At 42.9% G+C, this 16168-nt stretch overlaps 1 protein-coding gene across 1 annotated transcript in view; it reads left to right on the top strand.

Annotated features, from left to right (window-relative positions):
• The first annotated feature begins 3472 nt into the window (after positions 1-3472).
• The window catches only part of LOC126151376 (odorant receptor 43a-like), a 29031-nt gene continuing 16335 nt past the window's right edge, over positions 3473-16168 (top strand). The window contains exons 1-3 of the mRNA XM_049915940.1: positions 3473-3838; positions 8695-8794; positions 11515-11628. Of these exons, the coding sequence (XP_049771897.1) occupies positions 3492-3838; positions 8695-8794; positions 11515-11628 (561 nt within the window). The 5' untranslated portion in view covers positions 3473-3491. The remainder of the gene's footprint in view (positions 3839-8694; positions 8795-11514; positions 11629-16168) is intronic.

Genomic DNA, 16168 nt, shown 5'->3' with positions numbered 1-16168 from the left:
TTTGCGACGGAATCTTCTCACGAAATTTCAATCACCAACATTCTCCTCCGAATGCGAAAATATTTTGTTGACACCGACGTACATTGGGAGGAACGATCACCACTATAAAATAAAGGAAATCAGAGCCTGTACGGAAAGATATAGGTATTCATTCTTTCCGCGCGCTATACGAGATTGGCATAATAGAGAATTGTGAAGGTGGTTCGATGAATCCTCTGCCAGGCACTTAAATGTGATTTGCAGAGTATCAATGTAGATGTAGATGTACTCATCTTCTCTACTAGCAATAAGTCACCGCCGGCCGGTGTGGCCGTGCGGTTCTAAGCGCTTCAGTCTGGAACCGCGCAACCGCTAACAGTCGCTGATTCGAATCCTGCCTCGGCCATGGATGTGTGTGATGTCGTTAGGTTAGTTAGGTTTAAGTAGTTCTAAGTTCTAGGGGACTGATGACCACAGATGTTAAGTCCCATAGTGCTCAGAGCCTTTTTAACCAGCCAACAAGTCACCACTACCCTCGCTTCTAATTACAACATGCGTCTACCACAATACACAAGAAGAGAGAGAGTGTCACTGCGAAGGATGCAAAATCCCTCGCAAAAGAAATTAATTTAATCATTTTTTTCGCAGATAATAACGCTGAGTTATTCCATCTGAGGAATGGTCGATAGTGCAACTAATTTTGAAAAAGGGGTATCGTAATGGTAAGAAATTGAAAGTGAGTAGATGGGACCAGTGGTGCACCTTAGGTATGTGGCGCCCCTGGAAGAATTTAAAATGGCGCCCTCTAAAGGGCCTGTAACGACTACGCTCTGGCCTACGTTAACTCTTTAAAGCCTGTACTATGGTAAGTTGACGGGCTTCACCTTATAAGAAAGGATTTTAGTAAATATGTTGACCGCGTGTACCTGAATGGAGGCAAAATCAGACTTACACCCACTCAGTAATAACAATTATACGTCAAGCAAGTCTAAAGTGCAGCTACACGTTAGGACGGGCAAGAAACATACACAGCAGATGCTACCGATTGTTAATAGTATGGTCGCCAGCCTAATTAGGCATTAACTGAGTTTTTTCCCTGTACAAGTGGATGTACGTGCAAGCATAACAACACGTAGTAATACTGCATTATATGGTAAATTTTAGAACCAGAAAAATCTACTGAACTAATATTTTCACTTTCTGTACTAATTTGGACAAGCTATAAACACACAACATTACACTATAATGTTTACTACAAACTGCATTTTGTCTATTGATCCGACTGAAATTGGGCATAGGTTACCCTAGAAATAGCACTTTTGAAACACACATACAATGTCAATTTTAAGAAGGGTAAAACACTGATAAATTTAGGTTTTATATTGACTTTAACTTTGCTCCTCAAATCAGTTCAGTACACTTCAGAATTCAAATGAACAGAAAAGAAAAAATTGGGGGGGGGGGGGGGGGAGGACCTTAAAACTGTTATGATCACTGTAGTGAAAGATTGATTATTGAAAACATTAAGCATTCAAGATTTCCAATATATCCGTTACTACTCTTTTTTTTGCGTTATTTCCTGCTCATTTAACTACCGTTATTTTTTGTCTCAATTTAAATAAACTTCATTACTAAACCAATTTCAACATTATCTTAAAACTTTGTTATACCTATATTATTCGTCCAGTATTCATTAACAACAAAGTTCTTTAAACATCATTCTATCGTTGATAGGTCTGCAGGTAATTATTATTAACATAAACTTTAAATCTTCATCTTGGGACACTCGGATTGCACATGTGGAAAGGATCCTATCTAGGTTAGTTGTGAGGGTAATTAATTGATAGGACAGTTCTGGTAAAATATAAGTTGTTATTGAACAGTATGTAGCAAAAGTAACACTGGTCCACACGAATACAGTACTAAAAGTTTCAACCTGTTCGCATCGATGCGGCGGTCGGCAGGCGGCAAGATAGCGAGGCACAAAGCACCCATGCAATTACAGCAATGGCTCAAGAAATATCGGCACTTTACTTCTTCATAGTGTCGCAGTGCTTTTCCATTTAGTACCTATGGAATATAGCCAAATTGTATAGGCGTCGGAAACGGCGCGTCCGAGGCTCAACGAAATTACGTTTTCCAGGAGAGCCTCCTCGGTCCAGTACGTGTTTCTCAGACCGACGCCCAACTCCGACTACTACTGCTGAGCCCGTTATGCCGTACCGCGCCCGTGTGCATTTTCCCGCGCTCGCCTGCCTCCACCTTTTCCTGCTCCCCTACAGACAGGGTATTCACCAAAGGTTTTGCATTCCACATATCCTAATACATTGCCTACGTATGGACCAGGCATACAATTACAACTTTCACATCTTACAATATTTCCAACAGTAGTTACACTTCACTTTGATTACAAGATTGCTTGAAATTTGACATAAATATTAAAATTTACATCGAAAATTGTTTATAGCTTCTTCAACATAATGGCATGAAACAAAAAAGAAATGAAATCAGAACATCGATTAGTCTAATTTATTGAAATTCAGGGGAAAAAATTTATTATAAGTACAATAGTATAGCGTTGTTGTTGTTACAGGCCCCCAGGAAACAAAGAATGCACCCTCTTATCAATACAGAGAGATTGATATTTTCCCTTGTTCCAAGAAAATGTGAAGGCGTTTCTTTGCAAATATAAGTAAATATATATATATATATTTATCTAAAAAGATAATAGCGGCCGCGGCGCACAATCTGTTTCGAGCAGACTGCACATCTACGCCATAGTCTGCGTTTCTTGTACTGGTCACTCGGAGTGAAATGAGGAAAGTGCCTCTCAGTAAAGCGAAGAGGATCCTCGTCATCAGAGGGTCTTCCTTTAATATCTCTTCTCCGTTCTGTAGCAAATTTTCCCACAATTTCTCGTACTAGACTGGCCGTGGTGCAGCGTTATTTTTTCGGCGCGGCGCTCCGTCGCGTCATCGTCGGCGGCCTTTGGAGTTTGCGCCCCCCTTCCTCTTGCGCCCCTGGCGGGGGCCACTCCTGCCAACCCCTGGGTACACCCCTGGATGGGACTAGGGCGGGGGCCAGCCTGGTATGACGAGAGAAGGAGTAGGAGGCGTGGAAAGGGTGGGGTGTGAACCCTGATATGGGGTAAGGTAAGGAACTAAAGAGTGAGAGTTGATGGAATGGATGCATGGCTTTTATTATCTTGGAGAGCAAGGTGTTGAAGGTTCGTTAAGAGAGACTGGGGAGTGTGAGTGGGTCTGGGGTTTCATTATACTTCAAGAACAACTTTGAAAACGAATCACAGCATCATGTCCCAAGCTACGATTAGGTGTTATTAGCAAAGTGCAGCTGTGATATCTGTTCAGACTGTTGGAGACCACAGGTGTGCTGGTGCTGGTGTTGGCCAGGTGTCGACGGTGTTCTGCACGAGCCTGTGGTCGGTGGCGCCGCTGCTGGGGGCCTCGTCGGGAGCGCGGGACTTCCCCGTACCCGTGTGGCTGCCGCTGGACATGCGCGCCACGCCCACCTACCACATCGTCTACCTCGTCCAGGTCTTCTGCATCTGGGCCGTCGTCCAGGGAACCGTCTTCCTAGACACGTCCTTCCAGATCCTGATGCTGCAGTTGGCTGCCGAACTGGAGGTCCTCAACGATAACGTAGCTGCCATCTACAACCGGGAAGTGGGCCCATCCGAAGTAAGGCGAGCGGAGGACGGCAAAATCGACGCGTCGCCGCAGAGGAAAAAGGACGAAGCCAGTGGTAGACTCGGATACATTGAACTTCACACAGATACAGCAGAGGATGAGATGTACAGTCATCTCGTCAGCAATATAAAGCACCACCAAACAGTAATAGGGTGAGTAAAGTTTTCTCTACTTCCGCTATTGTGATATTCCCAAACTGGCACTCAATCATCAGAATAAAAAGTTCTTGCATAATTTATACGTGTTTCTCAGTTATTCGAAACGTTTGACAGCCACACTGATTGACGGACAAATGTTAAATGGTATCGCCTGCTGTCGGGTACACCTTTGTCTTCAGAGTCAAAAATTCCAGACATCGGTTCACACACAAAATACATACAGACTTACAAATCCACAACTTAGAGGCATTTCTGTACTTTTCTTTTAGGTATTCATCAATCTTAACTTTATCGTTAACAGCAGTGGAAGTGTTTCCCTTGAGCAGCGATATAACGTCATGGTAATTTAGCTATTTCCTAAGAAAAAACTCAACTTTGGGGTCGCAAAACTTTTATTGATATCCAGTTCCAGTCATGGGCATGGATTCATACTGACTACTAAGAAAAATCAGTTCCTCCAAGAGTATAGTTATACTAATGAGTTAATGCAGTTTGTTGTCACAAACACTTTCCTTCTTTTTTCTGTTATTTGTTTTACACTGAAAATTTTCTCGCTGAAAGATCGCCCTTCCGTTCTCTTTGTTCCTGAATGAAAATAGCTTCTGAGATATTTCGAAATCTGTCATTAGTTATTGTTAATTACCATCGATAATAATGTTAAATCTTCAACCGAAAATTGCAGTTTTCTTCGTTATAGCAACATTCCAGTAACCTTACTACCATTTACTTTAGTCACTCACACATACACTCTGATCAAAAGTATCCCAACACCTGGCTGAAAATGACTTACAAGTAAGTGGTAGAAAGTGAGCTAATGTGTTCGTTACGAAACCAAACGACTGTTAGGAACTAGTTCCGTACGATGTATACTTAAGTACCTGTAAACTACAAAATTGTTAAGGCTTTCGTGGCCACTTGTTGACAAACTGCCGATTGGCTTCTGTCTCGGGTTCTTCGGCCGACGTTCATCTAATGATTTTACTGACGTTTCGCCAGCACGAGTGGCTGGCATTGTCAAAGCTTCACCCTTCATTGCCGGTGGTGAACGGGAGCCGAGCTCGCGGCCGCAGACTATATGTACCTGGCGCGCCAACGTCCGAGGGCTTCTCCGCGGTCATTTCCGGTGCGGTTCTCCTCTTGCTACCTACGACGCTCGTTCGCTGCAGTACAGGAAGCCAGGATCCGTCTACCTTAAGGCTTTCCTCTTTCTTGTTGAAACTGCTCGCGTGTTTTTGTATTTCTACAGCTTCTCCGAACAAGCGCGTGTGATAGCGCTTCTCTACAGCCAGAACTTCCGTGTCGGCGAATTTTATTACGTGGTCGGTGTCATTCAGTGCGTGCTCTGCCACGGCCGATTTCTCCACCTTCCCCAACCAACAATGTCGCTTATGCTCTCTGATCCTGGTGTTAATTGATCGTCCAGTCATTCCGACATAAACTTTTCCGCATGTGCATGGTATACGGTACATTCCCAACATTGAAAGTGGGTCCCTTTTCTCCTTCGCCGATCTAAGACACTCTTTGATCTTCCTTGTCGATTTGAAAATCGTCTTTACGCCATGTTTGTGCAATATACGGACGATTCTGTCCGTCACTCTGGGAATGAATGGCAGAAAAGCCGTACCCGACATTTCTTTTTCTGATACCTTACTTCGCCGAGTGTTTGGCTCTGTTACACTTCTAATATAATTTGTGGAGTACCCATTGCTCCTCAGAACACTTTTCAAATGTTGCATTTCTCGTTTGAGGTGATGCGGCCGCGAGCTCGGCTCCAGTTCACCACCGGCAATGGAGGGTGAAGCTTTGACAATGCCAGCCACTCGTGCTGGCGAAACGTCAGTAAAATCATAAGACGAACGTCGGCCGAAGAACCCGAGACAGAAGCCAATAGACAGTTTACCTGTAAACTGTCGCTTTTAGTGGTTATACGTACTGAAATTTGCGAACAAAAATTACAAGGAAATCTTCTACTTTGTATATATCCATATACACTATAATGTACTGAAATAAACTTATTTTGGTGCTCTAGAACATTTTCTCAGCATATCAGAGAATATTTTTTGGGCAGGAACATGGCCTTCTTTGGCTCATGACAATAAGAGCAATCCTTACATGTGAAAAAGTCGTGAGAAATTTTTGCCTAATTGAAATTTATCTTTCAAGCGAATGCCAGACATGGTCAGAAGGATTTTAGTACGATGAGCATGCTGATTTGACATTAGAGAGATCGCTTCATTTACTGGCACGGTGTCAATTAACAGTCATCCAGCGGGAGAAGCGTTATCGTCCATGTAAAGGTAAAATTTACCAATGACATCAGTAAAAGTGGAAACATTCCGATAGATACAGAAGTCGTTATGCCCTCCAGTACCGATGCTTACTCATCAATCACGTTAATAGTAGGGTTATCGACACAAGATGTGTGCGGTTGTTTCACGTTGCACCCTTTCCCCAAAAACCAGACTCCACTTGAAATCACAACTCATCAGAAAATAAATCACATTTGCTTGCTGGGTGCCGTAGCCACGAAATTATTCTGCCCAGTGACTTCAGCCACTAATGTGCCGCGGCATTCTTGAAACACACACCTTTATCCTCCGAGCTTCTAATCTGAATTTCTGTATCATTTTTTGACTGAAAGGCTTGACACTTGATTTTGTTTCTACAGCCAGTCCAAAGGGCGGTTTTCATAGTAACGATCATCTTTAGCTGGAGTTACTCGCGGACTACCCGCTTCTGATCTTCCTGGATTAACTCAATCGTTTAGAAGTGATCCCACAGTCGTGAAATTACAGTGTCTCTAATCACATTTTCTTGTTCGCACATTACAGATCCTTACGAAAGAAAAATCACCAAACAGCCGTATGTTTTCAGAAGTTATTTTATCCACTCGACCAGTTTCGGCACCTCATTAATGTCATCTTCAAGTCCTACGCATTCCCTGTATAGGGAATTAGATACATCGTTGCTTGCATAACCGGAGCGGTCAATAGCTGGATTTGTGAATTTTTTGAGGGAGTGTGTACTCCACAAACGGCTCCGTTTATGGACACATCGACAAATCTGTTTGTCTATATATGGAGTGCATAGGGACCTGAAGATGACATGAATGAGCAGCCGAAACTGGTCGTGTAAATAAAATAACCTCTGAAAATATATGGCTGTTTGGTGATTTTTCTTTGGTAAATATCTGATCTCCCGCTGTCCCGTATCCACTATGAATCAACAGACATTATACATTCGGTAAATCACGTCGTATCGCAGCGAACACTAGAACCGAACGTCGACAAATGCTGGGGCTCCACTACTTTAATAATGTTCGTCGTATCAATCATGTGCCTGCTCTATGAGTTTACTTGATCGGAATGGCCTTTCTGTCCCTGTAGAAATTTGGAGTGGTTGTACTTCAAGTAGATGATTCAAATGGCTCTGAGCACTATGGGACTTAACATCTGTAGTCATCAGTCCCCTAGAACTTAGAACTACTTAAACCTAACTAACCTAAGGACATCACACACATCCATGCCCGAGGCAGGAGTCGAACCTGCGACGGTAGCAGTCGCGCGGTTCCGGACTGAGCGCCTAGAACCGCTAGACCACCGCGGCCGGCGTACTTCAAGTAGTCCAAGACACAGATCTTCTCAGGATGTTCCAGGACATATTGACTGATTTTCTTTTTTTGTTTTCCTGAGTGTACTACCATTTCAAAAGGAATCTAGGTACAAGGATCCAAGAAACGCAGACATATGAGATTGGTGTGGATATGTTCGTACACATTGTAAATTCTTATCTGTATACAGCCACATTCTAGATAAACGACAATAATTCTTCTCCTGATCCATCGGGTGGTGCCTGTAGTTACAAGTGACCATTCCACAACGATTTTCACGCTAACAAAGGACTGTCGTTAAAAATCATATTACCTTAGTCTATTTTGTGCACTGGGTGGTCAGAAAGAGTCTGAAAGCTTATAAAGGCGTTGTACGGTAGATAGTGCTAAGAAATAACTGCCGGTCGGTGTGGTCGAGCGGTTCTAGGCGCTTCAGTCTGGAACCGCGCGACCGCTACGGTCGCAGGTTCGAATCCTGCCTCGGGCATGGATGTGTGTGATGTCCTTAGGTTAGTTAGGTTTAAGTAGTTCTAAGTTCTAGGGGACTGATGACCTCAGATGTTAAGTCCCATAGTGCTCAGAGCCATTTGAACCATTTGAACCAGAAATAACTGTAAGAAAGAAATTCGGTAAGTCGGGCCGCTTCCAAATTAATTAGCACTGATGTTAGCCAGTCAAATTGTTGCGGGCGCAAATTCAAGCGGCCAGTTAGACACGGTGTTGTCAAATGTGTTCTTCGTTTGCTTTCCTAAAACTGAACAAGAGAGCTATACAAGAACTGGACATCTGACGATACTAAGAGTCGAACCCGAGCCAAAGGCTGAGCAGTCTCGTACGTTACTATCTAACACTAACTGACACTAACTGTATCTGGCGAACCGGTTCAATTTGCGCTCGCAACGGCCTGATTGGCAAACTTCAACGCTAATTAATTCAGGAACGGCGCAATGTATAGATTTTTTCATGAACAACTGTTTCTCATCATAGCCTACCCTGCAGCGTCTTACAAGCTTTTCAGACTGTTTGTGACCACTTTTTATACTCAGAATCATTGATTCCTTCGTTGATAGTCCCCACAAGAATACACGGATATCTAGGAATGGAAATAATACCGCCACGTCACGAGGGAACAAAACATTGGCGCACAGAACTCAATGTCCTGTTTCCTGTTACGTGCTGCCTTTTTCTTTTTTTAAGTAATGGATGAAATGAGATGCTACTCAATAATTCATGCTTTCAGTTGTCTAAGCCAGTTGGAAACCGTGATGAGTCACTCAACGCTGATACTCCTGTCATCCAATATGGTCTGCATCTGCTTACACATCTTCGTGACGGCAGTGGTAAGTACGAGGAAAAATTCTTAAATTTGGTGGTACAAAGAGAGAGCTATGCACAATTTCCTGAGTGTATCAAGTATCCAGTGTTCGCATCCCATTTTCTAGTATGTAATCTCTACATAACTAATTACGGGAAAAACTGGATTTTTTCATTTAATTTGAACAAAAATAGCTTCACTTTCATGTTTCAGGAAGGAACATTGTTACAATGAAATGCATTCCATGAAAACTGTCACAGAAATCTGTACGCAATAGATCGTTGCATATAAACTTCCGAACTCATTGGAAAGAAACAAATATGAACGAAACCCACGCAACTCAGTTTTACTAGCGCATTATTGTCGACATCGTAGCACTCTGTATTCAGCAGAAAGTTCGAAAATGGTTTTGATATTTGCATTGATCGGCACCATGGTTTATTCTTTTCAAATACGATTTTATAGAAGATCTAAACATACTATGTAGCACCAGTTAAAACCACTTTGAAACCACTGTATTTTTTATTATTTTTTTTCACGCTTTTACCACAACAGTAACTAATCTGAAGATGAAGACTTTGAGTGAAAGGGAAATACATAAGATCAATTTTTTTCTTATTGGCAATTTTTGTAAAGATATTTCGAAATATTTTTCGGGGGTCTTGCAAAAAAGAAGTAAGGGAGTGATGATGTTTGGTTTGTGGGGCGCTCAACTGCGTGGTTATCAGCGCCCGGAGTAAGGGAGTGCTAGGGAGTTCTGGTCAACTTCAACAAAACGTTACTACATCCCGGACGTGATCGCCATATTGTCGTCCACGGGTGAGAGAACACTGCACCAGAGAATAAAATTGCTGCTCACCTGTTTATTTGAATGATATAATGTGCTAAGAAATATTGAACCAGCAGACATTGGAGAAAGGCATATTTACTCGTGCAGAACAGTTTATTACCATGGAATCGGCTTCGAATGAACCGTTTAATAATATGTTGATTTCCACTGCACAAAACTCGTTTAAATATTTCAAATACTATACATATAGACAGTATGTATCAATAATAGAACAACCACGTAACGAGTTATTTTCCCCTCTTCATTTAGCGGACGGACTAACGAAACCTACCACGCTATTCTCAACAATATGCAGAACATAGATAATGAGGTGATCATCCACTGTCTATCCACATTACAAGGTCTGACACAAAATGAAATAGTATGATGCCACAAATTTGTTTTCAACTAGATATACTGCCCCGCGTATTTGTCTTTTATCCTTTTTAGCGCAGGGTTAATTTTCACAAAGAGAAGAACAAATCGCACGGTGCCGAATTAAGTGAGTGTTGTTATTGTTCAAGAACTGTAATGATAAATCAGTGTGGGTGGGGGCATAGTTGTGCAAGTTTCTTTTTCACACGTTCGCGCATTTTTCCAAAACATCTTTACAATACCTTTCCTTTAGTTAACTGTGTGACCATTGTTACTCAGTTCACATCACTCACATTACGTAATGGAATATGGGTTACTGACCAGGCGCGACACAATGATCGCTCCTGTGCGGGTGGGGGTGAAAGGGGTTGAACAGTTTTACTCCCCCACATCCCAACCCAAATATAACTTGGCTTCAATCCCATTTTAACGTGCCTTGGATTTTAATAATTAAAATGACAGTAAAATACATGAAGTTTTTAATATGATAATAATAACAATAATTTGATGACCTCAGTGCTTAGAACATAGCTTTAGCGTTACTTCCAAGGAATTGTAATGTAGAGAAAAACATCATTTGAAAATCATTTGTCAAAAACTTTTAGAAGTACATGTCTCATTTGTTTGATTTAAAAGTTTTAAGGGCAGTCAAACGACAACGAATCAGATTGAAAAAAAGTAAGTGAAGTGTTTATGATTTCAAAAGCAATCGGCATGACTATTGATGCATTTACCACACTGTGAAGTAAGACGGTCAATGCCTTAGAGAAAAAACATTTGCTGTTGTCTACGGAACCATGTTTGTATTTCTTGCTGGGAAGTTCTTACACATCCTCCGTACAACCCCGATGTCTTCCAATGCGATTTCCATATTTCTGGAGCCCTGTAGAGATTCGCGGACGTCGATTTGCTTCGGACGAAGAAATGACGCCTGTATACAAACATGGTTCCGTAGACAACAGCAAATGTTTTTCCTACCATTAAGGAAAAAAAAATAGAAGTTTGTGGTAACTTCCTATGGGACCAAACTGCTAAGGTCATCGGTCCCTAGGCTTATACACTATTTAATCTAACTTAAACTAACTTACACTAAGGACAACACACACACCCATGCCCTCCGACTGGGGTACCCGCGCGAACCGTGGCAAGGCGGCCTACACCGCACAGCTACCTCGCGCGGGTTCCATTAAGGTACTGACCGTTTTGTAGTGGGACAAATATATTAAAAGATAAGGCGATTACTTCTGCAGTAATAAAGAGTTTACTAACTTTTCTCCCAAAGTTGACTGAGAAATTTGTTTACTGATATATGTCAAAATGTAAATGTTTTTAGGAAAATGACCGTGACCTCCAACTCGGATCCGCGCCTCCTTCGCACGTGAGATCTAAGAGGCGTCGAAATAATGTGACTCGATAGTGTAGGCGTCATCCCACTCTATAATTATTTGTAAAATTTCTCCACAGCACATTTTTCATTCTAATGGAAATCTTTTTCTTTTTTTAACATTTCTGAAAGATTTAAGACTAAAAGATAATTTCAGCTGTTGCAGGATGAAATTCAGTTTGACAAGACTTTCAAGATGATGTGTGCGTTTGCCATCTACACGTACCAGACTGGGCTCTTCTGCTTAATTGGACAGACCATAATCGACCAGGTAGGTAACGAAGTTCATCATGACAGATTTATACCTGGACACAAAATTGAAGAAAACTTCAGAGTTTGTCTAATTTTTTGCTCATATTCCGTAGATCAGGTATTAGAACCAAAGGGGAGGACAGTTACACTAGTACCGAGCGTGTAATTGGTCCAATCTTGTTCAATGGTTTGTTGTTGTATTCGGCTGAAGTGGTGTCTTTTTTGTCCTCTGTGCATTTAACACTACACTCACAATAAGAGCAAGTATACAATGGTCTGCATGATTGTTGAAATCTCCTATACCAGCAAATGAATTTCGCATGCCGCTGAAGGAGTTAAGGCTGCAGAAGTGCAACATCAGGATTAGCTTTGATGTAGTCTTACATTTCACTCTGCTCCCTTGGAAGAGTCCATAAAACTAATCAAATGATTCAAATGGCTCTGAGCACTATGGAACTCAACATCTTAGGTCATAAGTCCCCTAGAACTTAGAACTACTTAAACCTAACTAACCTAAGGACAGCACACACACCCATGCTCGAGGCAGGATTCGAACCTGCGACCCTAGCAGTCCCGCGGTTCCGGACTGCAGCGCCAGAACCGCTAGACCACCGCGGCCGGCATAAAGCTAATCAAGGAGAAGTTCAGCCCTGAGCCGATGCAGCTTTATAGACACGTTCTGACGTCGACCTATTTGATTTTCAATGGACAATACTATGAGCAGACTGATGGCGTAGCCATGGGAAAATTTGTTCATGATGTAGTTCGAGGACTGAGCACCTGAAACCCGTTTGGTTTTTCGCTACGTCGACGACACCTTTGTCATCTGGCCACAAGGATCCAAAAACTATAGAAATTCTTGGAACATCTTAATTCTGCCAATGAAACAGCCACCTTACCAAGAAAATAGAACAAATGGCAAACCACCGACAAATATTGGGACTCCATTTTCAAAGAAGCGATTGAATTCTGTGTGACTGACAATAGGGACACCGGCTTCTAAATCAAGGCGTGGGAGCCAGTACTAAGCTCCATCAAAGTAGAACGCGACGTCTAGACGCGAGATGCGGCAGGGTGGCGGAAGGAAGGCAACTGAGATTCCACCCACCCATCACACAGCTGCACGCCCCCCCCCCCTCCCCCCTCGGCCACCAACACTGTCGTAAGTCACAGTAGTAAGCAGCGATTTGCAGTCACTTTATTTGACAGTCACAGAAAGTACATATATCAAAATAGTTTACAACATGTTATGTATTACAAAGAGTATTACTGATCAGAGATATAAATTTCCAGATGTCTTCAATTCCCAACATTCTCCCCACCTTGATCAACCTCTTGCGCCGGGGGCGGAGGGGTTTGGGGGGAGGGGGGGGGGGGTGACCAGCTATCTGCTGTGCTTCTGGCGTGTGCAGTATTATCGTCCTTATTTTATTGTCTTTCTATTTTCTCTTTCCTCCACACGTGTCTTGGTCATCTATCCTCTTAAATCAAAGCCAGATCATCTTTCAGATGTTCCTCAAACTTCGTGGAAGCTCCTAAGCTACATGATATACTCCTTGTCTATCTTTGCCCAAAGTCTTCTGCCGGTTTTTGCAGTAGTTTAAACTATTTTATTAGATTGTGTGTGACGGCAGGCTGTGGTCCAGTGGACACATGTAACAGGTCTTCACCAACCAGAAAGTGTGCTGGTATCAGAGGTTCTGCGTCGTGTCCTGGAGAGATTGGTCTTGAGTTCAGTGCAGCTACAATGCTAATGAAGATTGCATAGAGTTGCTCTGCAGTTAGACTTGATCGTGCCAACACTAGTAGATATGAATTGCCGCACACCATCTACGCCGGCTGGCGTGGCCGAGCGGTTCTAGGCGCTTCAGTCCGGAACCGCGCGACCGCTACGGTCGCGGGTTCGAATCCTGCCTCGGGCATGGATGTGTGTGATGTCCTTAGGTTAGTTAGGTTTAAGTAGTTCTAAGTTCTAGGGGACAGATGGCCTCAGATGTTAAGTCCCATAGTGCTCAGAGCCATTTGAACCACTTTTAGAAATATCCATAATCTTCAATGGTAGTTGTGTCATTAAAGTTGTGTACTTCTTTCAAAATACGTGTAATATTAGCTCTTGCTCTCACCTGTACTCTTTTCAAGCGTTGTAACTGGTGGTTGCTATCAGCGTTTTCCGTGTCAGACATCGTGAAGCGATTGCAGTTGTCTAAGGGGATCAAGATAAAACCTAGTTTGGTAAACAACCAAAAGATGGCTGCACCAATCATAAATAATCGGCAGGTGTAGAGTAAGAGTTGACAATCCGTTAAAGCGAGAACTGAGAAACTGTAATAGCAGTTATAGAACAGATTAATGTGAACAACTGCCCTTAAAAACTGCACTCCAAATGTGAAGCGTGATAATGTAGTTTAACTTAACTGTGTGCGCTGGCTGGTGTCCGTCGGAAGACTTTGTTGCCTGGCGCGAGCCTCTAGTGTTATTGCCGCGTGAAGTACGTTAAAAACCGTGTTATCGCAGCAGCAATCGTGGAAATCTCCCGGGTTTCGACAGCAATTCTTATGTCGTAAATCACAACAGTAAGTAGCGATTTGCAGTCTAACACGAAACTTTATTTAACAGTCACCGAACGTACATATATCAAAAGCGTTCACAATATGTTATGTCTTACAAAGAGTATCACTAATCAGAGATATAAATGTCCGGACGACTTCAGTTCCAACATCCTCCAACACCCTGGTCAACCTCCACGGGGATTACCATGTGAACCGGACATGCTATCTGCTTTCCTTCTGCTGTGTGCAGCATTATCGTCCTTATTTTATTTTCTCTCCCCTGTACACATCTTTCTATTTTCCCTTTCTCCCACACGTGTCTTGATCGTCCATTCTCTTGAATCAAAGTCAGATCACCGCGGGTCGGAAGTCGATACATATTGCAGATGTGCCTCTAGAACGATCGACAGGTGTAGTGTAAGAGCTGATAATCTTTTAAAGCGAGAACTCAGCAGTTGCAGTAGCAGTATAGTGTGCAATAATGTAATCAACGGCCCTTAAAAATGGCACCAAACATGGCGAGGACCGAACTCTGGACCGGCAAGCATAAATACCGCTAGCACGTGGCAGATAAGAATTCCATTAGCACCACCTGATGATGGCGGAACGGTTATTCCACGAAATACCGTGGATCTTCACCGACTGGATCGACATTACACCCGAGAGCATAGGAAGCAGTATATATGACAGTAAAGCCTCAGATCACAACTAGTGTACTATTTGTTCACAACGTCCTCGCTGAGGGCTCACTGAAAGATCATTCCATCCGCGTGGCGAAACCGCGTAAGCGGTGTCCGTTTCCCATCACCTACACAATTTGCTCATCCATCCTTACAAAACCCCTATTCCCAATCCCTTACCTCATGGCTCACACCCCTGTAACAGACATAAATGCAAGACCTGTCCCATACATCCTCCTACCACCAGCTACTCCAGTCCAGCTACTCCCACCAAAGGCAGGGCTAAACTTTGAAACCAGTCATGTAATTTACAAGTTAAGCTGCAATCTCTGTGCTGCATTCTATGTAGGCATGTCAACCAACAAGCTCTCTGTCCTCATGAACGGCCACCGACAAACTGTGGCCAAGAAACAAGTGGACCACCCTGTTGCTGAACACGCTGCCAAACATGATATCCCTCATCTTAATGACTGCTTCACAGCCTGTGCCATATGGATCCTTCCTACCAACACCAGCTTTTCTGAATTGCACATGTGGGAACTTACCCTGCAATACTTCCTACGTTCCCTTAACCCTCCTGGCCTCAACCTTCATTAGTCACTGTCCTCACCCATCCAGCCCCCTCCCTGTTCCCATTCCAGCACTATACAGCCGTCATTTCACCACCACACACAGTCTTTTAATTTCTTTTATTTCTCTCCTTTCCACTACTTACCCCCTCCCCACTCCGCACCTTCTCACCTTCTCTCCTGCTCTCCATCTAAACTGAAACACTTGACTGTCCGCCACTCCCACCATACTATCCCTCCCCTCCCCACCCCAGTTTCCTCCTCACCCCCACCCAGTCGCCACTCCCATCATGCACTGGTGCTGCTGTTCGCAGTGTGGTCTCAGCTCTCTGAGACTTCAGACATGTGTGCAGGTTGCGTTTATGTGTGTGTGTGTGTGTGTGTGTGTGTGTGTGTGTGTGTGTGTGTCTACTGCTGACAAAGGCCCTAATGGCCGAAAGCTTTAATTGTGTGAATCTTTTTATTGTGCCTATTGCGACTCAGCGTCTCTGCTATATGGTGAGTAGCAACTTTCCTTCTCTGGTTTTGTTACATTCTATCTTGGTTTTTCAATTTTTTGATTGTGTTATGAAAGTAAGCTATTTTAAGACAAGAGCACATTGGAGATTCATGAAAATGGCGTCGTTCTGGTTAGAACTTGTTACAATTAAATGTCAAGTTTTAACATTTCGGCGCTAATAGCTTTTAGAAAACTGTAACATAAAATGGCTTCAGTGAACAGTAGTTAGTAGTGATGTCCCATAATGAATCAGAGAGTAGAG

Source organism: Schistocerca cancellata, chromosome 1 (assembly GCF_023864275.1).
Source record: "Schistocerca cancellata isolate TAMUIC-IGC-003103 chromosome 1, iqSchCanc2.1, whole genome shotgun sequence".
Taxonomy (NCBI): Eukaryota; Metazoa; Arthropoda; class Insecta; order Orthoptera; family Acrididae; genus Schistocerca; species Schistocerca cancellata.
This window is presented reverse-complemented; position numbering and strand designations above follow the sequence as displayed.